General features: G+C 41.2%; 1 protein-coding gene across 1 annotated transcript in view; it reads right to left on the bottom strand.

Annotated features, from left to right (window-relative positions):
* PREP (prolyl endopeptidase) overlaps nt 1-25,904 on the bottom strand; it is a 112,728-nt gene that overhangs the window by 35,774 nt on the left and 51,050 nt on the right. Inside the window, exons 8-10 of the mRNA XM_019734997.3 lie at nt 17,384-17,575; nt 13,038-13,235; nt 7,132-7,235 (exon numbers count right to left, since the gene is read on the bottom strand). Coding sequence (XP_019590556.3) covers nt 7,132-7,235; nt 13,038-13,235; nt 17,384-17,575 — 494 coding nt within the window. The remainder of the gene's footprint in view (nt 1-7,131; nt 7,236-13,037; nt 13,236-17,383; nt 17,576-25,904) is intronic.

Here is a 25,904-nt window from a genome sequence, read left to right as displayed (position 1 = left end):
AAATGTCTTTATGCACGGGAGAAGAGCCTTTTGAAAAAGGCGAGTCTCTCTTCACAGTGTGTTATTTCTGCTGTCCACAATTATATTTGAAAATTCAACTTTGTTGGAGCCTTTGTTTTTCCAACCCAGATCCTCAGACTTAGGTACCTGGCCACCAGGCGGCGTTTGAGTTCCTTGGTCTCAGGGTCCACACCAAAAAGTTTTTGCTAAGTAAGGCCTGTTTTGCCTTGTGTGGCAGATTGCTATTAGGTTGGTGCAAATGTAATTGTGGTTTAAAAGGTTAAAAACAACTGCAAAAACCGCAATTATGTTTGAACCAACCTAATAGTTGTCTCCCAAGATCCATTCCCCCTGTTTCCTTGATAATAAGGCCCCAGTTTTTAGCTGGGTACATTTTTTTCCTGGGCATAAAACTACATCTATAAAACTCCGTGCATTAGGTGGAATCACGTGAGTACGTTTTTGCCAAAAAGATAAAAGCAGACATAATACATGTCATCCTCTCATGAACATCCTTATAAGATAGCTGCCAAGTACCTCCACGCCACCCCATGCCCTCTTCTTCCCCATCGCTGCCTTCCTACTGGCTGGAAAGTGGATATAACACGGCTGGAACCCCAGCAGCCTTCTAGCACCATGAAGTAATGCTCAGAACAGAAGCCATGCGTGATGAAGCCGCAAGAGAGAAGGAGCTTGGATTCCTTACACCTTGGACACCAAGTCCGCCCGACTCCCCCTATGCTTTTAAGTGAGAGGGAAATAAACGTCTCTCTCCTTTAAGCTGGTTATTTTGACGCTTCCCCTACTGCTCACAGCTGAATCTAATCTGAGTAACACACCTCGAGATTCAGATTCATTTTTAACAACAGAATTATTAAAATGGCAAAGGTAAGTACCATCAGCACACATACTATTCATAGATGATACTACGCTACTGATTCAATCAGTTCTAATAAGAAGGAAGTGACTCTCTACCTTTTAAAAAATAGGATAATGAAATATAGCACTTTTTTTCTCAACATGGTTTTCTAGCCAGGAGCTGGAGATGGTTGTTAGCTGTAAATAAGCTGAAATCTACCCACTTCAGTATCAGCAAAGCCCCTCAACCAGCATCTTTCATGGATCTCAAAGGCCATGATTCTAAGACCAATATAAACAAAGTTTAAACCTATATACTCAGTATCATCTGTAGAAATCTAAATATTAAAAACTTTGTATATACTCCAATGAGTATAGTTGTCACCCATGGTACAGAGTTTATGTAGAGCCTGATCTCTGACAGTTATGGCTTCTAATACAGCATTTTAAAAGCACAATAAACCTGGACAGCATTCTAGAAGTCAATCTAACTGTTCAAATCAAATCAGCATCTGTTCCACTCTAACAGCTTGGCAGAGCAAGCTGTGCAAATCCCCGTGATGCTGAGTCCCTGCCAAGTCTCCCAGGAGGGTCACCTAATGGGGCTTCTTTCCCTGGCACGAGTTCAGCTGCTTTCTGGTTCTCCATCTCCCTGCAGACCCCCTTCATAGTTTAAGTAGGACTCATTGCCTCAGCAAAGTTCAGAGACACTCAGAGGCAGGTGAGCACAGCTCTGGGTCAGCCTGGAGCTTTCATCCGCTTTGCCACAGGAAGCACACAGAAATCTCCCCAGGCCTATCTTTATGGGGATGGATTGCTCAATTCTCAAGGCCACCTTGTGATTTTTACTGCAAGTACGTTATATTCTCAGGTTGCTGCAAAGTAATGTCCTTTTCTAAAACATGGAAGATTTATTCCATGTTGAGTGAGATGGAGACTGCAGCAACTGTAGACTTGGGCCCCATAACTCATTTCTCTATTGTAAGATAGCAAGAAAGCAAAGACTCTTATCTTTTATAGTCAAATTATAACAGCTGATATGTAAAGGGGAAAGAGACATAAACATATATACTCTGAATATAAATATTATGCCTTCAATCTAGAATGCTTGCTTGACAAAGAGAATTTTAAAGATGAACAGGAATCTGTTTACGCAAAAGTGTGTCACCATGAAGCATAATATAAAAAATAACACAAATACTTAGGCAATAAATCATCAAGAACAACTGATTGCACTTAAAGCAGTTTTCTAATTACATGCAAGCAGAGTAACCCCTCAAAAAGTTCCCCCACTCACTGTTCACTAACATGTTGTGAAGATTTATAACCTATACATATTGGTAAAAACATAGTGCTACAGAAAACATTGTCACTAGTTCAACAGGCAGCTCACCAAGGAGGTGGAGGAGTCAATATTTAAAAACTGTATGTGCCATGCATGTGCTCTGCACAGAAGTTAATGAGTATTAAAACAGTAATGTTCTAAGAACATGTTCTCTGAATGAATGGCAAAGCCGGTATGCTAGCAACCACAAATTAGGTACCACCAAGATTAGAAAGATCTAGACTAAATTAAAGAGAAAAAATTCCTACTCCTCCTACCCCAAGGCATCTTGGTAAACCCAAAGAATCATCTGATTTTAACATTTCTGTTCAGATCACCAGCAAACCACCTTTTGGATGGTCGTGATGTTTCCTATGTATTATTACAGGTAAACCTCAGGAAAGTAAAGTTCCTATGAAGTACAAGAGAACAGGAATCTATGTTAAATACTTATAATTCTTACTATTTTTGTACTATATTAAGTTTGCTTTTGCCCCATAAAATTGAACCTTCCCTCTGATTTATTGTCTTTTATAAAACGTGGAAACTGTTGTTAACGGAGTTTATTCACAGTACACTCAGTTCACTTTTTCACATCAATAAATGGCGCTTTTCATTTGGGGAGGAGAATAGCCAATCTCTCAGCGGGCTGAACAAAAATGAGATACCGAGGAACCAAAAAGAGCATTTTTGCTACATGACATTCCTTTGTCACGCCACATTCAACCACAGCGCAAACACTACTCCACCCACAGACAATAAGTGCCAAAGGCGAACCCAAAGCACAGGATACTGAGGGCATGATTCCCTTCTCCAGGAATTTACAGTGAAATTATGAAATTACACTGCTACGAAAAGGCAGAGGCAGTCTCTGAATGAAGAGTGGTGGTAAAATTGTGGAGGAGTCTCAGTGGAGAAATGGCAGCTAAGACAGCACCCATCCCTCGGAGCCCCGCCCAGCTCCCACCTCTGCGGTGAGGGCTCCCTCCCTGATCTCTGTGGTCTCTGACCCTGCTGGTCTCTGACACCACAGTACAGACTGAAGCCTGCACCTTTCCCTCGATCGCTGTGCTAACATCCTGGAGGTGTCTGATCTTCCAGATCTGTAGGTCTCAACTTTCCAGGCTGACAATAAATTTCCCAAATATATTTATATAAATTAATATAAATTGCCTATGCCTGGAATTTCTCTATATTCAAACAATACAACCCGGTGTTAAATGTCATGTCATACATATTTGTTGACAGACTAAATTTGACTAACATTTTTTTATTACTTAACTTTTGTTTAAAATGAAACATATTACTGATTATAAACAGACAGATTTTGCAGGTAAAACACTATTACCAAACCTGCTTAATAAATCAAACTTCTGATGTCCAGTATTTCAACTTCTATTTAAAGACACGGGCACAGAGATTCTAATCAAAATTATGTGGTCATGTTATTTCACAATAAAAGAAGGAAAAAAAAGATTTGTCCATTGCAGATCTGATAAACATATCTAAAACTAAATTTTTAATGTATCCCAGACTGGAAGAAAAATAAAGTTTTCCAGAATCTGATTGTCAAAATTATGTTTCTGATACAGATCAATTTTGTACCCACAGCTACAGTCAGGAATAGATAAAGGCTATACAGATAGCAGCTTTCTTCTATGTCTGTCAGCAAAATACGACAACATATCCTTCACCCTCGGATCCCCTTCAAAATGCTCTGGGTGCTGGATGAATGCAGATCACACAAAGAACAGCCCACTGCAGCTTACTGAGCCATGTGTGATGCTGACGACCCCCCACCCCTCCTCCCACCCCCAGCTTGGTCTGTCTTACCAATTACCACCATTAACTGCACCAACCAACCATGCAGGACAATGAGTGCTGCGGTATTTACTTCACAACAACAATGGTACTTCACAGACTGTTTAGAACGAAGGACAAATACTCTGGGGATCTTCTTTTCAAATTACACATGGAATAAATATAAACACCAGGACCAAGTGGAATCAAACGCGGCATTACCCTAAAGTGACCAGAAACAAAAAGAGAATATCTTTTTTTCAAAACGCTGTGGTTTCTCTGACACACCATCAGGATGTTTTCCACGTGCACACAAATCCCTCTGGAGGGCCCGCTTTTACAATGGGAGGTCACTGTCGGCAGCACCCCTGAGCACCGAGTCAAATGTGAGCACCTCTGCCACGGTCACACTGTGTGTCCAAGCGCTGCCGCACACACCTGAATCTCAGGCACAGCGAAACGGATGTGGAGTGATGCCGTCTACGGTGTTGTGACATCACAGTGCATTTCAAAGGCATCTTTACACAAGAAAAGATTCTATTTTAATAACTCAGTGCAATGTGTATGATGTATGATCAACAGAAATAAAATCTATTGGCATTTTCCACAGAGGCTATACTCTGCCCACAGGAACATCTCCATTTTTCTAAAACATGGAAATGAGGAGCAGTACATTTAGGGTCTGTAAACCAATGTGTTCTGTCCAGTTACCATCTCTTTCAATTTTTACCATGAATCTCCCCCCGCCTTGCTCCTCTACTGCTGCAGTACAAATAAAAGGTCTTAAGTAGTTGCGTAGCTCAATTGTCAGGGAAGTTTTCATTGCAAAGTGGAGAGTCAGGCACAAAAGAATTCAGTGAGTTTTCCGACACAGGCAACAGGCAGCACCCAAACATGCTTCCTCTCCAGTTTAATCTGGAAATTTCTGGCAGCTCTGTGCACGGAGAGATTCCTACTCCACACAAGCACTTGCTCAGCTGTCAAGGTTTATCTTTTCACTTATAAATGAAACAATACACATTAGGTGGTAACTGGCTTCTTTGTGTATCACCTATAAAGAATACTGCTATCATCAGAATAGAAAAACCCAGCTACCTGGCGGGACAGACAACTCCAACCATCCTCACCGAGAAGGAAGTTACTTCCTTGTAAGTTGCCTCCCTGACAGCTGTCATTATCATAGGTGCCCCTCCCTTCCCCAAATGCCAAAGGTTATTGTACACTTGGGAACTGAGGAAAGATGGAAAAGAGAATGTTTTATCTTTGTTTGTTTTTTAAATATAGACCTGAGGGCTGTGTAGTAGAAATGAGGAGAAGACAGGTGTCTCTTACAGGCAGCTCTGCCCAATTCTAGGACACGGTTCACTCTTGAGGTCAGAAGAGGGGATGGTCAGCGTGCTTGGGCATCTTTGACATTACTGATGAGACGCACACGCACACACACACACGCACACAAACCCAGCCCTGGGGACACCCAGACAAGGATTACAAGTCGGCCCCGAGAAGGCCAATGTTACCGTTGATAGGGACAAATTTTCTATATATGGAGAAAAGGGAAGACAGCAAAGGATGACAGCCTAAAAGTGATTTTAAAGCCTAATACAGGACTAGAGTGAATAATGAACCATGTAAGCACCAGACAGAAGGTACTGGCCCCTACCGGATTATCTCTCCAGGCAATGGCTCACCTTGAAAATGAGAGAAGAAACTAGCCAAAACAGAAATAGAAGACTAAAGTCTGTTATATTCATTACTAATATTGACTGAAAAAGAAAACTGATTACATTCTATATGCCAGACACTTAAAATACATCAACTCATATAATTCTACAGTAATCCTGCAAAATAGATACTATCTATATATCTATATTTTACAGCTGAAAAAAAACTGTGGCAGAAAGGTTAAATGATTCACTCAACATCACCCAACACGGATATGCAGACTTCAGGCCTGACAGAGTTTCATGATAAAAGCCCTGCGTGTCTACTGAGAATGTTCTGATCTTATAAATACTATTTATACTGACCAGGGATCAACCAACTTTTTCTTAGAGGGCTAAATACTAAGTATTTCAGGCTTTGTGGGCCGCAGTCTTTGTTGCATCCACCAGCTAAAGTGCTAAAGCAGCCACACTCTGTAAACAGATGGGTATGGATGTTCTCCAACAAAACCGGAGGCCAGTTTGCCAACTGCCGATACAGAACAGGGGCTGGCAAACTGCAGAGCTGGGCCAGATCCAGCCCACCAGTGGGTTTTGTAAACAAAGCTTTATTTTTTTATGACCGAGATCTAGCCCATCATCTAGACTATTTCTAGACAGTGAAGAGTAATTCACCATGCTAAAATAATGCCCTCGTTTCACAGAAACCTTCTCAGGAGCATCCAGTGCTTTGTTCTAACCTGCCTTCACAAACAACATTCTGACTCCTAAATTCCTAACCCGTGGTCCCTGTGGTCCAGCCCTCCGGTGGGAGAGTCCTGATAATCATCTGGTGCCTGACAGGTGACCACTGTAAAGGGACAGAGACATTCTGCATCATCAATCAGTAAGTGATTCAGTTTCCAGGAGACTCAGTAGCTTTGGGGAACTGAAACAATAAAAGCAGAGATTCTTAACCTGAGATCATTCTTCACCTGGTGACCAGAGACTGAGCTTGTGGTGCCATGACCATTCATTCATTCATTCATTCTGATATTTTATGGAGTGCCCACTCTGTGCCAGGCAGAAATCCGTATGAACTTCAGACTGAAAAGACTAACTCATTGCACTTGAGTAAATACATTATGTAGAACATATCTGGTAGGTATTTATGACACCACAAGACCTGAGCTAAAACACAACCCACTTTGGAGCTAACAGATTAATACAAACTGTGTTGCTTTGCTACCTACTGCAGTAAGGTCTCCCAGACAAGGGACTCTGTCTTTCTGTTAAGAGTTGCAGCTATGGGAGCAGAACCTGTAAGCTCTGGGAGGCAGGGACCGTACCTGGCTCAATGCCCAGAAACAGCAAGAGCTTCAAAAATACCTGTAGTTGGGACTACTGTGGATTACCTCCCCAGCTCCTGAAAGGCCGAGGTATGAATGGTCCAGCCTAACAGTCAGATTTCGTAACTCAACGTGATCAAGATCAAATGCTCCTCCATACCTGAACTGTCTGGTAATCGGAAGCATCAATTCCTTTCACAGTCACCTCTCGGAAGACTCTGGGCTCCAGTTCCTCTTTGGTAAGATCACAGTGATAAATGATGCCTAGAAGGAAGGAGAAGTCTCCGTTTAGTCCACAAATGTACTGGATATAAAGGGGACAAGAATCACAAAGCACAATCAGATGCCATGAGTTGAAAAAGAGGAGGGTTAGAGAGGATGAGAAGAGGTAACAAACCTAAGTGTGGAAACTTACAGGTCTTTCCCACGCCAGGTCTCATAAGAGGACAGGTAAAAAAATACGGGAAACTTCAGGTAGGGCCATTTTATTTAAGAGCTCATTCAGATGGAAAACGCAAATGATTTGCTCAGTCAAAAGCCAATCAGGGGTCTCTTGATGGCAACTGTGGGGCTCCTGCTACCTGACACCCACTCTGTCATGGACTCACATGTGGATAGTAGTCAGGGGACCAAGATGATTGGGTAGCCGTTTCAAAATTGCTTTCTAAATTTGGATTATCCCAGTAATTGTGCACAACCCAAACTGACGAATATGTACCGAGAATTCCAGCTTATTTAACCACTAATTAAAATTCCATTTCCTGAATTGAATGCTACTACACGCTAACATTTAAGAACTAAATCAAGGAAACAATCAGTAAGACAATTCCTACTGTTTGAAAACAACAACACTGCCGTTGTTTATGAAACAGAATTAGTCATCCAGAGCGGGTGGTATGGAAACAGCCCTCCCACGTAACACTTCAAACATACGCTCTCAAGTACATGAAAATCGATTTAGTGATCCCGATACTTGCTGGAAAACCAGAAACCAAACTGTACTCCCACAGGACACATTCAGATTGATTCATCTTGTACTAAAATAGCGGATTTCTTTCTTATCAACTCCTCTGCACTCGTATGTATTTTACTAACAGCTGAGATACAACACTGTGCCCCAAACCAGCAGACAGTAGTCCATTTAGATGCCTTAATAGCATGACTGCTAATCCCTACAAATGTTATCTCAATTCTCATGCTTAGAGACAAATAATCAGAGGTATGTAAAGAGAAACCAAAATAATTTTGCAAAAGATGACCCACGTAGATACTATTTTGTCTGATTATGGGTTGGGATTTAAGGGTGTATATTAACAGTGACAACGGGGAGATATGTAACATGATGAAGCATCGGCACTCTTAGTTTCATACCTGGATATTTGTTGAAATAGATCTTTGCATATGAATTACATCCAAACTACACTTGGGACATACACTGCCTACTCTATTTGTCTAGATGGATGTAATCTTGAGGGCAAAGGCTATCTTCAGATATAAATCAATTTTTGAAAAGCTTCTTCATCAGTACCTGCCCCCCTTCCTCAAAATACCAAAACATCCCAATCCTTGAAGAGAAAAGAAAAAACAACACCCAAACAATGATAAAAAGGAGATTGCAGACCAAGCCTGTGACATCTGAGCACCTGACTCACCCTGGCATCACGGCTACCTCTGCTACAGTGATTGACAAAGGACCTGGGAGCCAGGATTCCAAGCTTTGACAGTTACTAAGTCAGTGAGCTTTACACAAGTCACCAAGGGATTAGAATGTGCAAGACAATGAACAGGAAACATACTCTAAATGGCCATTTATCTAGAAAAGATTGAGACAGCAATTGCTCTAACAGCATAATGAAATAAGGACACAGTAAGGGCTGGCTACTGTTTAAAGAACGGGCGCCAAGTGTCTGACCTCTACTCTTCTGTCTTGTGCAGAAGTGGCACCTTGGAGGAGGCTGGGTTAAACCTGAAGGTACCAGTGCTTAATGTATTTGATCAATACTTTCTACTTACAGATCCATCTGGGTGAGCCCAGGTCAGCCCATTGCACATTCACGTGGTAATTTGAATCCTTATAACCTGCTTTGTGTCCTGTCTTATTTGGTTCAGTAAGTACAAGGAAGGCGGGGTTTGGAGAAAACATCCTAGGATCATGAGCCAGCGAGGACTGGTTAGGTGATCTCTAGGAAATCAGTTACAAGGTTTAAGGCTGAAAGAGAGAATTGGATTAAGGATTATGGAAGTCCCTTAAAGCCAGAGGAGGTACCTGGACTTGAGAAGATGGACCTCCTGATGAAAACAGAGCTTACGTAAGGCTCTTCTCACAATAGGGAAGAGGCAGGGATGAGCAGCTGACATATTCTTGCTATAATCCAATACAAATGTAAGGAGATACAAGAAATGGGAGTTAGGAGGAAGGGGCAACTCTGGGAGAAACTATGACAGAATCAGAGGGATATGAAAAAGTGGGTATGTAAAGAGAAACCAAAAAAATTTTGCAAAAGATGATCCATGTAGATACTGTTTTATTTTATTATGGGTTGGGTTTTAAGGTTTTTAAAAGGAAAAAAACGAACAAAAACTACCGTGTTTCCCCAAAAATAAGACCGAGTTGGACCATCAGCTCTAACGCATCTTTTGGAGCAAAAATTAATATAAGACCCAGTCTTATTTTAATATAAGACCCGGTATAATATAATAAATATAATATAACATAACATAACATAACATAACATAACATAACATAATATAATATAAGACTGGGTCTTATATTAACTTTTGTTCCAAAAGACACATTAGAGCTGATGGTCTGGCTAGGTCTTATTTTCGGGGAAACACGGTAAAACGAGTCTCTTCAAAATTTTTTACACTCCCTGGTATTTACCCAAAGGAGTTGAAAACTTATTTATGTTCCCACAAAAATCTGCACATAGCTGTTTATAGCAGCTTTATTCATGATTGCCAAAACTTGGAAACAACCAAGATGTCCTTCCGTGGGTGAACATGTAAATAAACTATGCAACATCCAGACTCAATGGGATATTACTCAACGCTAAAGAGAAATAAGCTATCAAACCATGAAAAGACATGAAACAATCTTAAGTGCATATTACTAAGTGAAATAAGCCAATGTGAAAAGGCTGCATACTGTATTATTCCAACTATATGACATTCTGGAAAAGGCAAAACTATAGAGACAGTACAAAGAGAAGTGGTTGCCAGAGGCTGGGAGATGGGGAAGGGACACAAAAGCAGAGCACAGAGAATTTTTTAGGGAAGTGAAAACATTCTGTAGGAGACTATATTGATGGACGTGTCATTACACATTCGTCCAAACCCACAAATGTACAACACACAGAGTGAACTGTAGGGTAAATTATGGACTTTGCGTGATTATGATGTGTCAATGTAGGTTCATCAATTATAACAAATGTAACACCCTGAGGAGGGTTGCTGATAATGGGGGAGGCTGTGCATGTTTGGGGGCAGAGGGTACATGGGAGAGCTCTGTACCTTGCCCTTAATTTTGCTGTGACTAAATCTGTTTTAAAAAATAGTCTTACTTTTTTTTTTTTGCCTTTCCCAAACAGTCTAGTAAAGATTCTTTGATTTCTCATCAGTTTCCCAGAGCCACGCGCCTGAGACTGCTGTATTGGATTATTACAACATGCAAGTCTGTCTGGAGTTAACCTTAGACAACCCTCTGAGGTTCCATGAATACAGAATTAATTGGCTCAACCAGTAAGTGGTTTGAGCCACAGGGAATAAGAATGTCATCCTCCAAACTGCCCTGGCTGCCTGTTTCCTCCCATGTGTGACTCAAGGTACTAAAGTCCTAAATAGCCTGGGCTCAGGACACATCTTTGCTATGTACCTCCATGGGGACCAAAGTCAGCTGCTGTGCATGCACCTGCCAGCTGGATCACGTGTCCACAGCAGCTGGAGCTCTAGTTATTTTGGCCCTGGCGCTTTACTTATAATTTAGTCTCTCCGTTATTTACTGCAGTACTGGACAGCTAACCTTCAGAGACCAGGGCAAGAGCCTTTAAGCTGATCCATATGTATATATGCACACACTGACAATTCTTGATTTCAAGAGACCTAGTTTAATTATCTGATGACCAATTTGAACCAAAAGGCCTGAACTTGGAAGCCCCGTTTTCTGGTTTTACATATCAAATTGCATTAAGGAGAGAAAAGAAAAAGATGGGGGCAAAATGAGTAAGAAGAAAAGGAGAACAAAACATGAAAAAGATGGAGGCAAAACGAATAAGAAAAAGGAGTAGAACAAAGCATTACAATAACAAATTAAAGCTTGTTCAGAAGCTGCCTGGCAGTACAGAACTAAGAACACACTTCTCTTTTCAAACTTCACAGCCCCAGTCAAGGATAATATTTCACTGCTTGGCACAGAACCCACCACTTTACACTGGGACAATGAGTCCTTTCTTCCCCAGGTAATCATGAGCTTGTTCCTGAAATAAATGACCACATGGGGTCACTGAAGGAGATTTACAGGCCTTTGGTGACTTGGGCTTTTATTATGAGCAGGTGAGTCACCTCATCCTCTGTTCTTCTCATTGCTCTTTCTCCATTTCACTTGTGTAAGCTATGAGATTTTCCAGTGTAAAATTTCTAGAACCAGTGTAAGTAGAGCAAATAAACTGGGAACCCCAGAGCAGTGGGTTGAGAATGGCTATCGAGAGGACACTGGTTTTTCTTGGTTCCTGTCCACTGGCTGCCACTGTACCCCAGTCCCCAGGGGAGGAGGGGTTGGGCGCAGGACACCCTGATGTGGGGCTCCTGACCTGTCGCTCCCTGACTCTTGGCCCTGGTTTGCACATCCCTGTGGGCACTTCTCCTAGGCTGCTGGGTCCTCTAAGAGGCACATGGGATAGTAAACATGCTAGGTTTTCCAAGTATACCATGAGACCTGCTTACAGAAAATCACTCTTTTGGTTTTAATAACCCTGACAGCAACCTGTCATGACGATAAGGTTCCTTATAGATTGCCTGCTCTGTGACTCGGAGGTGCAAAAAAAAAAGTGGATGAGACATCACTGTCATCTGGCGAAACCCCAGGAGAATGGAACCACTTCAGTACCTGCCCTGTGCCAGCTTTATTTGCCAAGGACCAAACTATTGCAACAAAATTGAGCAGGACCAAAAGGGTTATGGAGGAGCATGAAAAACGAACAAAGAAAAGGGCAGACATTTTTTTCAACCAGACTGATTTTAGGATGGGGTATGCTCGGTCAAATGCAAACTGGCAGTGAAGCCACCAGGCTCCTGGGACAAACCAGAGTATGTGTATGGCTTTGGCTGTAACAAAAGCAGTGCGGCCAAGTGGAGAAGCAAAAACAAACAAAAATAACAAAAATAACACACACACACACACACACACACACACACACACACACAAAAGCAAAATGAGTGTGACCAACTTAAAAAAACAAGTTAAAAAGAGAGCTATGTTTCCTTTGGGGAAAATTAACCCATACCATGAAAAGTAAAACTACAATTTATAAGCATTTTTTTCTTTTTACTAGAACCAAATAAGTTTTTTTCCTACGAGTATATAAGATTCTATTTTTAGAACTATATTTTACTTCAGTTTAACGACAGCAGAATTTATTCTCAGTTTTTCCAGAAAACAGTTTTTTAATGTCAGATGTGACTACAGACTTTTACCCTGAGCTTTTAGCTGTCTGCACTGTGTATGTCCTGGTACATATAGACCAAAGGCTGAATCTAAGGTTATCCTTGTTCATACTAATTTTTTAAATCAACCCAGAGCAAGAGTTGGTCCTGTCCCGAGAACAGAGACTCAGGATATAAGATTAAAGAGAGTGTGGTTTTCAGGCATTCACATCTCCTTTTGTCCTGATTACCTGTTTTCCTGTTTTATTCCCATTAAGCAATTTTGCCTGTAATACAGCATATTATACAAATAATACATCATTTCTGTGATTTTCAGTAACACAGCATTATAGTTCCATTTCCTAAAAGAAACCCAAACATCAGTCTGATTTTTAAACTGAACTACACTGGGAAAAAGACTCTCACCTGGAGATAAAAAGGAAGTAAACTGATAGAAGATTTCGGTGTCCTTCTTCTGACCGCTATACCCCACGATGCTGCCGACCTCGAGCGGGAAGGTCTTGAGGAGAGCACCAGTGGCCAGGTCGTGAAGCTGCAGAGTGTTCTTCACGTCGTGGAGGTAGCATAACACCAAAAAGTTAGACCGGACACAAGCTACCCACTCTGAAAAGATAAGGACAGACAAGGCCTCATGGAGTTTTTGAAAAGAAGTGAAAAGCATACTGAGGTCACTGAACCATAGTTCTGGAGCTATCCATTGTGCTGGGCAGCACTGAGACTTGCAAAGCGATTTTATAACTGATTTTCATCATTCATCTAGTCTCCAGCATGTTCCTTTCATAAATGACTGTCATGGTCATGTCCAGAGGAAAACAAAATATTCTCCACTTTGGGCCAGGGGCTTTTGATGATCTAGATACCGTGTGTACTACAAATAACACTGCCTACTTATTTTGTGTCCCGTATCATGCTACAGGAGATCTAATAAGGAAAACATCAACAACCAAATCACGATCCACTTCTGTCAGGGTTGTTTATTAGACAAAAATGTATTAAGCCCTTGGCATGTGCCAGATACCCTGCACAGTGCTGGGAGACAAGCAGGAAGGTAACGTCACTTCTGCTCTTAAGATACAATCATGTAAAAACACAAGCAGTGACGTGTCAACAAAGGTAAGTCAGTGGTTGGCTGGGAACCCCAAGCAGTGAGAGCCTTTCAGCAAGTGCTGACGCGCGTGGAGATGGGGGTACCTGGGGCGGAGTTAGTGGGCATGAGATGGCGGGAAGACAGGTGACTCAAGGAATGCAGGCCAGAACTAAGAATAAGGAGAGAAAAGGAGTATGAATGGACAAATACACGCACAGCAGGGAGGGAGGGAGGGAGGGAGGGAGAGAGCACAAGGGAGAGATCCATTTTCAAGAAAAAAGTTCTTCCGTTGGGGATTGGGTGCTGGTGGTGGTCTGAACGGGAATTCAGGGAGCTGGAAAACAGTGCAGTTTAGTTCTGAGTTGACTGTTACTGAGGGGCTGATATTTGAACCGTGGGTGACCTAAATCAAGACCATCTCAATGAAGGATGGAGAACAATGGAGGTAGCGGGGAGACCAGGGAGAACACTACTGCAACAAGCCAGTCAAATCACATCAATGCGGGAATAAAGTCTAGAAAAGAAATAAAAGGCATTTCCCAAGAAGAAACCCCAGCACTTGGTGACTGCGGGGATATGGAGAGGAGAGACATGCTTTTCCTCAACAGCAGGGGTGCAACTTCAGTAATGGTGGTGCCAATTGACAGTGCTCAGAGTGGAAGTGGGCAAGGGGATGGGGAAGGAGGAAACAAAAGGGCAGGCGCAGAGCACAATCCATTTCGTTCTGGACAAGATTAGCCTGAGGTAAGGACAGGCCATCCGGAGGAGAGATGCTGCAGTGAATGGAAGCGAGGACGGAGCTGCAGGTAACAGCTCAAACATGTGGAACAGACAAGTCTCCCCCCCCCCCCCCCCGAGTTTCACAGTGGGGGGTGTGGAGGTGGGGTCCTTGACACCACTTACTTTTATAACCCAAGAAACTAGTAGTTCACGCTAATAACATTGGGAGTTATCCACATGAGCAAGGCACGTGCCAGAGGGAATTCTGAGGGTCACCAGGGGCCTCTATCTTCTTGGCTTGTTTAGATCACCAAAGTACACTTCTCCTCAATAAGGATATAAAGAACTCTTTTCTCTCTACTCTTACATCTAAACATCATTTGCTTACTCTCCAATACAATTTTTTTTTAAGTGCCTCAATCAAGCACTATATTTCATGGGGCCTTAATGTTTTAAAGAAAGTATGGGGGAAAAAACTGAAGTAAATGATTTCTGTCGAAGAAAATTCATCTGTGTCAACTACGAGTATGTCAGAATTATAAAACAGACAAAGTGAACAAGAAAAGGACAAGGTGATTTATAGATTGTCATTAATAAAAGCTCTGACTTTACAGCTATACTTTATGACCCATCTCTACTTTTTTATTCTCAACAGGGCATTCTGTGCTAATAATATATAGCAAATCCAACTGTGCCTCTCTTTAAATTGATGAGTTCTAGTGAATATTGAAGGCTTACCCTTTCCAGTCTAAAGAACTTATAATCTTTCAGAAGGAGGTTATAAAGATATATCACCCCCCTGAATCTCAGAGCATTGATTTGCATTTCATTAGATCTACAAGTGAAACAGGATGTAACCTTAAGGCATAGACAAACCACTTTTTTTGGGATTTTAAAACAGAAAAGTCACATGCCTTGGAAAATAGTTAAACCTCTGATAGCTCGCTATACAGTCACTGTTACAACCTGACTTGTACCTGAAAAACACACAGGGCACCCTACATGAAGACTTATCACCAAAATCTCACTCTCTTGGATCTGCCAATACATGAGGTCAATGCATGTAGCACTTAGAAAACACTCACTAAATACCAGCTCTTACCACGCTTGAACAAGGAGGCATTGTATCTCAGTTTGGACAAAAGCCATCAGGCTACCAAAGTCACCACGAACCAGATTCCTCACTTGAAGATGTTAAAGGAAATGGCCAAAAACCTGTTCCTTGACTCATGGCTCCCTCGTCCAAATAATAAATGAGGGTCACTGAGTGAATGGAAGGTTTTGAAGAGACAAGTGAAGGCATTTCCTTGGAAAGAGCCCCGTCATGCCAGCAGTCCCCACCCAACAGGGAGAAACCCAGCCCGAGAGAGACAGAGCGCTGGTGCCTAATCCGAACCTGAGAAGTTAAAGGGATGATGACTGGCACACAAGAGGGCAGGAGAAGGGCCTACTAAGTACTTTAGGGAAATGGGCTGCTGCCTTGGAGGTGCAGATGTGGGTTCCACCAGAAACAGCAGGCACGGGGTCGTAGTGTTGGGTCCTGTCCCACAGAACTGTCCAGAGGGGTGTGAGATCTCAGTACAGGAGAGGGTGGAGGGGTGCGGCCAGATGTCCAGGGGCTGAGGAGAAGCTCAAGCAAAGACCCAGCGTAGTGCCTCGTCCAGGGCCAAGGGAACTGCAGAAGCAAAGGCCCAGCAGGAGTGCACACAGGAAGCCCTCCCTGAGGGAGGCAGCCGTAACCATCTGTCCGCTAAGCAAGGCCAGGTTTAAACACCTGTCAGGCACAGGGCACATTGCCTTGAGCCAGGGGCGAGAGAGTCCCTTCCTTTTCCAGGACCTGAACCTGGATCTGTCTGACTCCGTCTGACACCTGTGCTTTAACTCACTGAAAACACAAGTATGGGCTGCTTTATCTGAGACAGGGCCACTATGCAGATCTCACAAGTTCTTTTCCTAATTATATACTTTATACCTTCCCCTTTGGGGATGGCCCTGGCTTTTATCCCCACTGAACCCATCAGAAGTTTACCTCCAACACATATATTCTTCATTGGCTTGACGATATTGGACTCTCCTTTTGTGTAAAAAACTGTAACAAAATTAGTTAGTCTTATTCTAAGCAAATCTAGCTTTCAGGCAATAAATAATTTATTTTATTTTTCTATTGGGGAACAGTGTGTTTCTCCAGGGCCCATCAGCTCCAAGTCGTTGTCCTTCAATCTAGTTGTGGAGGGTGCAGCTCACTGGCCCATGTGGGAATCGAACCAGCAACCCTGCTGTTAAGAGGTTGCCCTCTAACCAACTGAGCCATCCAGCCACCCGGCAATAAATAATTTATAAAGCAGCATATCATTTTTGGAAAATCAGAGAAAATGAATATGAGGAAACTTAAAACCACTCTGAAACATGACTGATAACAGAGGAGAGAGTCTCAAGAGGTTAATGCAGCTCAGTACAGCAAGTGCAATGGATTTCAATTAAATCTGACAACAGTATGTTCTCTTGTCTAATAAGAGGACTGTAAACCCACCCCATGATCTACAACAGGTATAATACAAACAGCCAAAGGTTATTCAAAAAGCTGAAAGCTAAGATCCAAATGGTTTTAAAAAGTAAATGCAAGTGACTATTATCAGACACTAACAACGCAAAGACAGCTGAAACGTTTTTTTTAAAGTACTACCCCTGGAAGTCTGGACTCATACCTCCACAATGACGACGAAAACCCTGCACGACACTGTTCTAATTGCAAAGATGTCATGTAGCAAATATTTGGTTGAGCTATTTAGACTCTTCATTCCTGGCGATTAGAGGTTGAAGGTACTTTACCTTGGAACCAGTCACCAGAGAAAGAGAGGTACCAGTGTGCTGGCTGGTGAGCGTGAGTGTGCCGACGTTCTCACCAGAAACAAAAGCCCCGTTTTCAAGCAGCGTGCAGCCTTACCTAAGACGTCCTTCTTGTGCTCGGGAACAAGCACTTTCCATTTAGACTCCTCAGGATCTGTGAAGTCAATGTTGATCAGGCGATAGTTGGGAGAATGGCGATTTGTCTTGAATGTGAACACTGTCCCCTCGTTGGTCACGTAGTCGTATTCTCCTTCGAAGTTGTCAATGAGTTTTACCCACTTCAGGATTCCTGGTGAGAGACCAAGCAGCCCTGTCACCAATCCAGTGTTTAAAACGGTGTGGTTTGTGCTTAGGGAAAGGAGAGCAGGTCTTTTCTATCTACAGAACAAAAAGCGGACACACTATTTGGAAGCGCTAAGGCCCGAGAAACAGCAAGGACAAATGCAGGTGAATGTTAAGGTTTTAAGAAAATGTGAAGGAATATTTTTCCTGAAAAACCTGGCAATGATGGAGAGTGCAGGGTCTCTCCTCTCAGCCCACCGCCCACGTACGCTGCTTAAATCCTCTTCTACCTGAGCGTGTCCCCAGTCTGAGCACTTCTCTCTACCTCACACCATTCCAAGACTTCATTTCCCTCCAGGTCTATGGCAGTGGCTCTCAACTGGGATGATTCCACCACCCCTGGGGACATCTGGAAATGTCGGAAAACATTTTTGGTTGTCACAACTTGGAAGGTGAGAGGAGGGCCACTACTAGCACCGGCTGGGTAGAGGCCAGAGATGCAGCTGACCATGCTCAGTACACAGGACGGCCCCACAACAGAGAATCAGCCAGCCCTGGTCTGCAGCATCAGCTTCCCGCCTGATCTGCCCACTGCCACTCTTGGTCTTTCAGGACAGCAGCCACCACAATGTCTTAATATCCTAAACTGGTCCAGTTGGTGCCCTGCTTAAAAACTTCCCCCTTAGTCCATCCAAATTCCTTTGCATGGTCCCCATGGTCTTGCATGTTGCAGTCCTCGCTCCCGGAGTCAACCTCAGCTTCTTTCAACTGTCCCCTCACTCTTGTCCTCCTGTGGCACTGGCCTTTCTTAGGTTCCTTAAAACATGCTTCAGGACCTAGTGACTGGCTGTTTCCTCTGCCTGGCCCACTCCCAAATGGCTGGGCACCTCTTATCCGTACCTGCATCATTTCTTCACAGCACTTCTCTCTAGATATGTACACATCTGCTTGTTTGTAATTTCTTTTTTATTCACTGTTTAATACTAAGCCCTTAAACAGAGTGGCAGGTGCTTCCAAGGCGCAAAATAAAATTGCTGTTAAATGAAAGAAGGGCTACTTCCCAGGCCTTTAGTGCTAAGAACTAGTCTGGGGATGGTCATCACAAAAATAAATCTTAAATGTGGCTCACTGTCATCATTTAAATGGCTCACTAAATGCCACTGTTATTAATAATATGTTTTTAAAAAACCCACTGGGAAGACATCTGCTTCACAATGTATCAGATGTTCAGAGAACATCTCAAAAGCTTTATAAACAAAAAGTTCTATGACTTCCAAACTACTGAAAAGCTATGCCAGATCTTAGCTATTCTCCAATTAATCTCCTAGCTTCAATTTCACAGTGAAATTGCTACATTAATTTGGATAGTTCATTTATATTCCTTGACTCTTTCAGGGCAATTTTACATTCATTATCTCATTCATCTCCATAGCATAACGTCTTTATATAATTTGTTTAATTAAATTTATCAAGAAAAATATAATCCCAGGGTAGAAAGAGTTTTTTGGTCAGACATGACTGGATTAAAACCCCAGCTCCTCCACTATTTAGTTGTATGACCTTGAGCAATCTCTTTATCCCCCTGTCTACGCCTCATTTTTTCCACAGTAAACAATGAATAGTAAATTTAAAAATTATTAAAAGTGATTACTAATACCTACCCCACAACAAAAACTCAACAAACACTATTTTAAAATAAATAACTGGAACTAAAACTAAAAATAAGCCATTTTTAAAAAAAAATCTATAGCTTTCCTACATGCTAGCAACCAGGTAGAAAAATACAGGGGGAGGGCTCACTTATAATAGAAACAAAATTAATAAAATATTTAGGAATGTGTTTAACATGAAACATGGAATCTATATGAAGAAAGCTCTAAAACTTTTCTAAGGATACTTAAAAACAACAACAACCCAAACCTGAATAACTGGAAACACATATGAGCCATTTCATGTCCCTAGATGGGAAGACTCAATATTTCATAGATGCAAATAGTCCCAGAGAAAATCTATAAATTTGGCACAATTCCAATCAAAATCCAAGTAAGATTTTTAGGGAATTTGACATCATTCTAAAGTTCATCTGGAAGAATAAGCACACAGGATAATCAATACTTTTTTGGTAAAAGAATGAGAAGAAATTTCTTGTACTATGATGCTCTGAACAAGCCCCCCTCCCTTCTGAAGGTCAACACCAGCTTGAATTTTATGGTAATCACTTTCTTAATTTCCTTTGTTCTTTTTCAGCCTTAATGTGCATCCATAAACACTACAGCCTACTTTTGCCTTATTTTCGAACTTCATATAATGAGTATAGTAAACCCATACAACATGTATTCTTTTCTGTCTGACTTCTTTCACTTGACATTATTTTTGTGAGATTTTCACCTTCTGGTTATTGTTAATTGAATTCTGGCTAAACCCTATTGTGCTCAAAGAACACACTTTCTATGGTTTCGATCTTCTAAATAAGTTCAGGAAAGTTTTATGGCCTAAATTTTATTTTTTCTTAAATGTCTTTTAAATGTTCCTGTATGTGACTGAAAAGAACATGTATTTTGCAGCCTTTGGGTGTGATACTCGTATGCTACGTATGTCTATGAAGTCATTTGTTAATCATATCGCTCAGATCTATATACTTACTAATTTGGGTGGCCATCATTTTTCTATCAGGCACAGAAAACGTCTGTTAAAATGTTCCTCTCTGCCTGTAGACTTGTCTGTTTTCACTTGTATTTCTGTTAGTTTTTGCTCTCTGTACTTTGAAATCATGCTGTTAGATATATACAAAATTAGAATTATTGTATTTAAATAAAACTGAATTGAACCTTTTATGATGATGAAATTTTATTTCCAGTAATGATTTTTACTTTAAAGTCTACTTTGATAGTAAGAGAGCTACATCGTTTTCATGGTAATATCTTGGGCCAGTTGTCCTCTGCAAAATGGTTGGTCCAATTACGTAGCTTTTCATTTCTGGAAATTTTGCTCTTTTCCATGTCTCTTAACCACACATAGGCTTTCCACCTGTTGTGACCTACATTCTAGGTAATTTCCTTATATCTATATTCTATTTTCTTAGTTCTTTCTTCAGCAGTGTCTAATCTCTTCTTTAACCCAATAATTTTCTTTTTTAAATGTTAATATCCATAACTTTATTTGCAGAAGTTCTACTTAGTCCTCTTCCAAATCTATTTGGTCATTCTTTACAGTATCTTGTTTCTTGCTTATGCTATCAAGCTTCTCATTTATTTTCTTAAAAGTATCATCACATTAACCGTTTATTTTTAAAAGTGAATTCAATGTACTTGTTTTATATTAAGAATCTGATAATTCTGCTCTGGTGTTTCTGCTGGCTCTATTTCTCATGCTGTTGAATTTTTTCATCTGCTTTGTGATTTTTGACTGTGAAGTGATTTCCCTTGAAACATTATCTGTGAGAATTCTGAGAGGCCTGAGTTGAAGTGGCACTCTTCCAGAGAATATCTGTATTTGTCTTCTGTTTGCCTCTTGGGAGGCAACCAAACTGGGAGCACTTTAAATTCTTGGTATGAGGATTTGGGGACCTCTCATAGGGACAATCAAGACAAGCTGCATCCATGTGAAGGTCAGCCTTTTTCATGTTTTAGGCGAATTCTCATCCTGCTCACCCCTCCCCTTCACTAGTACCAAGGCAAAGACAAGCAGGTGTCCTTCATATGCCTTCCCGCCCCCAGCTCTACCACTGGTAGGTTTATTTCTCAGTCACCCTCACACTGGGGTATCTCTCATCAGACTCTCCACCATGGAGAACCAGAGGTGTAATCTCCCATTCCCCTTGCCCTAGGTGGCCACTGTAGGGAAACTTGGCCTCCAAGGCCCAGCAGAAAACATTCAGGGACAATCCAGGATTCCTGCTTTCATTTTGTCTTTGGTATCTATGGTTTCTCTTCTTTCGTGCCAAGTGAGCAATATAACTGGAAACACATACTAAAGTCTGCTTTACAGACTTTTTACAGCATTTTAGTTGTTTCAACTGGGAGGTTATTCAGAATATATGATCTAACAAACAGAAGTCCTTACAATTAATTTTCATAAAAGATTAATTAATCTCTGCATTCGAGATACAATTTTATTTTTAGTAGCAAACTGCTAACCTCAAAAGCAGGTGACTACTCAAAGGTATCTGCATCTTATTTTACATAAGACAATGCTTTAAAAGGAAAAAATACCCTAAAAACTACTCCTTAGAAGAAGTAAAAAATATTAGCTGGAGATGCAAAATTTGCAGATAATCAGAAAGATACATTTGCTTATAATAAGAATAATAAAATAATTTTTTGGACCATGACATTTGTAGACACAGAATCTTGGTTCTGGGAAATGTTAGCGATTCCTTAAATGTTCCCAACAATAAAACATTTCATGATGTGAAACCTTTATTTCTCAAAGTAACCATCTATAGTTTCTACCTGAAAAGGTCTTGCAGCCGCTGCAGTGGTATTTATTATGACCCTACCCCCACCCTGCAAAAAGGAAAGTCACTTAAGTATCTACCAAAGGCAAAACACAGTAGACATCTCCTTCAGAACTTCTGTATAATCACGGGAGCCCAAAGATGTGGCACACTTGTTTTAAATAATTAAGCGCCAATGAACATCAAAAAACTCCAAAGGCTGTGGTCTTATCTGCTACCAAATTCTGAAGCATTAACTTTAGTCATAAATAGATACTACGAGTCATAAATTCATTCAGATTAGGCAAAGTGCTGGATTTATACAAATCCAGCTGTAAATTTGAAAAGCAGTTCAAAGTACAGGCCCTCAGAGAGCAGCATGTTTAAACAGCAGCTCACAAAATCCTTTCGCTTTCTTGAAATTCTTATTCCTCAGGGCTTTGGGCCAAGACATAATTCAAGAGAAATGGCATTTCAGATGAACAATGAGGCTCATTCAGTTTTGTTACGCACAAGTTAGAACACTATTGATTTAAATAGAAAATAGGAAAATTACTTTTAAAAAAGAGATATGGCTAAAACCCAAACCATCTCAGTGTGTGCCCACCTTTTCTGAGATTATTTTGTCTGTAAATGGCATTATTCATTCGGAAGCCAACTGAATTCAATTCCCAAACTTCTCTGGTTAAAATTACTTTTTAAAAACCTGCTTCTCGGGTGGGAAATGATTTGTTTACTGAGTGAAGATTAGCTTACAATAAGTCATCTCATGCTTTCCCTAGAGCAAAGTCATTGCTTTTAGTGTTTTCTTTGTAAGTCAATGGTATTAACTATATTTCATAGAAAATGTCTTGTAAGTGCTCTAATAAGAGGAACTAAAAAGTGCTTTTATACTTTACTACTCACTAAGGACTTGACATGTAACAATGATAAAACAATGGCAGAGTGAGCGTACTGCTATGAGACTGAGGGGGACAGCCAGAAGGCTGCTGCTCCTCCCGGCCTGACACCTTCCTTCCATTTCACCTGCCACATGGTGATGGTTAGAACTCGGGCTTGGGACTTCAACTGACATGGCTCTGAATTTTCAAATGGCATCAGGAAAGCTAACTGGCTTCACCAACCTCAGTTTCCTGGGGAAAACAACACATGATCCTCGGAAGTTGTTCAGAAGACTGAATGGAAAAACCTACATTTGCAGCTCAGATTCTGGCACACACAGACACTAAACAATACTTACTACTATTCCAAATATTCTTCGAACGGCAAAAGAATAAGTTAAATGGGGCTTCTGAACAGCACAATTTGGTAACAGTGAACTTTTAAAATCTAATTTCCATGTCTCACAGCTATTGTCCTAGAAAAACCCCTTAAAATCACTAATTTTAAAAATTAGTAAAAGTACTAATTTTATCATGATTTCTTATTTCACTCCAAAATTCATGTTTTGCTTGTTGTTTTTATACTGCCTCTTGATGTTCCAATTCTTCTTTGTATTTTTCCTGCAGTCCCACTCTGAGCCACACAGTCTCCTTTAGTAATTCCCTGCCTGCCACAGAAGTCCTCCTCGCACTGGTCTGGCTTTTAATGCTCAGATGACTTTGCTAAACTTTGGACGAATCGTTTGTTTAAAGCTTCCGAAATATTTAACTCCCCATTTCCACTCCCAAAAGATGCCCAGCTCCACCAGACATTAACCAGGGAGTCAATATTATCTCAGCTACCCAAAACAAGAGTTCATCTGCTTTGCATTGGCCAGATATGGCTGAATGTACAACTTGCTGACAAGCACTGAGCTTCCTTTTATCATTACATGTAGATTAATTTGTTATGCAGGAGAAAGACAATTTTCATTAATGACATGAGAGCATTAAAGCAAAGACATGGTGAGCGATGAAAACTTCACCAACCTAAAATGATCAAACTTTCAGCAAAAAAAGAAAAAGGAGAGACAGGCTGGTGAAAGTCTCGATGAAGTACAGGATAAGCGTATTTGCTTCCAAAAACTAGTATGTCTGCACCATCCATCTTTTCTACCAAAAAGCTTCACAAATGCTGTGACATGAGCAAAGACCACTGCAGGCTCGTTTTCAGGATGGCTGCATTGAAGCAGAGGCATGTGATGTTATTAACAAGGATTTTAGATATCTATCTGCAGCTCCCTTCACCTACCAATCGCTTCCTAAGGATTCCATTTAATCCTAAGAATTCCATTTAAAAACCTCTGCTATAATTTTAAATTCATTCAGAATAGGATCCAATGATACTGACCCTTTTGCTGCTGATTACCCTAAAAATAGGGAATAAAGTATCTGACCTTCTATAGAAAAATAAAGGATCAAAGAGAAAAGGGAACAAAGAAAAGGAAGAAAATGGGGAGGAGATGGAGGGAGTTTAGAGTTTTCAAACTCCAGAGGTGTCCTAAGTCTGATGTGCGCTCGGTCACAGCATGGCTGACCTGCCCTGAAGCGGTGCACTGGCGACCTCACAGCGTCTGCCCCGCAGGCGCGGGGCACTCTATGGGCAGGGACACGGCACAGAGCAGAGTATCAACACATGTCTGCCTCGTAACTAAATACAACACTTACATGAGCCTACATTTAAGATTGACCATTACAGGTATTTGTTAATAATGTAAAGACAACAGAAATAACCAAGTTTAAATTCTGGAACCACGGTGGAGGCCTAGTTGAGAAGAGGGCTCAGAGGAGCCTGACTAAAGTTTAGTCAAGGAGAGAATCTTTGTCATCTGTCAGGCACTGTTCTAGGTTTTGGGGACTCCACAGAGAGCAACACAGATGACCAGGTCCCTGAACTCACACAGCTCACAAATCCTCACACTGTCTTTGTATGGAGAGAAAAAGAAATCAGAACAGGCAAAAGGAGCAGAAGGGCCCACTGTAGAAGGAAAGGCATCAACCTTAAGCACAAGGTAGCTTCTGGGGCAGAAACTCCCCTTCTCCAAAGAAAGAAAAGAGCGACTCAGAACACGTGTCTGAGCCAGTGCAAAAGGGAGTTCAATATTCTTTGGAGGGGACCTACTTATCTGTTTGAACACGTGGAAATTATAACAACTTGACAAATTATAACAAGATGACAGGCCTAGTGCCAGTTCTACACAGTGACAAATAAGGTGTGTCAGGAGAGTTACCTGCTCAGAAAGGTAAAGAAAGGAGCAGCCACCGGCCTCAATTGCAGTCCCTGTGGAAAACCTATGGCCTACGGTTTGTACCAAATGTGTAAATGCCAATGGCAGAAATGAGGTTCTCCAAAGAGAGGGAAAGGGTAACAGGAGAGACGTCCTACTTGTGGAGCAGCAAATAGGAAGATGGTCAGCAAGTCAAGAGAACAGAAGTTCAAATTTACATGATAAATGTCAATGACAAAGGAATCCAGTTTTGTAGGGAACTGTTTTAATTCAAGATTTTAAGATTTTATTCCCCATCCTGTATTTATGTGGTTTTGTTTTCCCTATGTGCTGTCTTTTTCTATAATATTCAATAGCTATTGACTACTTTTTTGTGCTTTTCATTTCAAAATGCACAGGGTAAGAAGGTTTTCTTGGGAGACAAAGATGACAGAAAAGGTAGAAAAATGCTGGTAATTCCCCCTGCCTTGGAGGTAAAAAAGATTAAAATCATAGCAGAAAGGCTTTAAGTTATCGAAAGGGGTATAAATTTCAGCAACGTAATATTAAAGACTTCATAACACTGGATTTAGTTTTTAGTCACCAGCTATTCAGGTTTAACTCATCTAATAGTTAACTGGCACATTTAGCATTTAAGTTAAATGTTAATCTTCCCCTTACTTTAAAAAGCGTAACAAAAATGGAGAAGCAGGTAAGAGCAAGTAAAAGAGACCAGGGAACAGTCATGGTTACCTGGTTACCTGTTTTGTGCAC

This window comes from Rhinolophus sinicus, chromosome 2, assembly GCF_057876585.1.
Source record: "Rhinolophus sinicus isolate RSI-liver-muscle chromosome 2, RSI-T2T, whole genome shotgun sequence".
Classification (NCBI taxonomy): Eukaryota; Metazoa; Chordata; class Mammalia; order Chiroptera; family Rhinolophidae; genus Rhinolophus; species Rhinolophus sinicus.
This window is presented reverse-complemented; position numbering and strand designations above follow the sequence as displayed.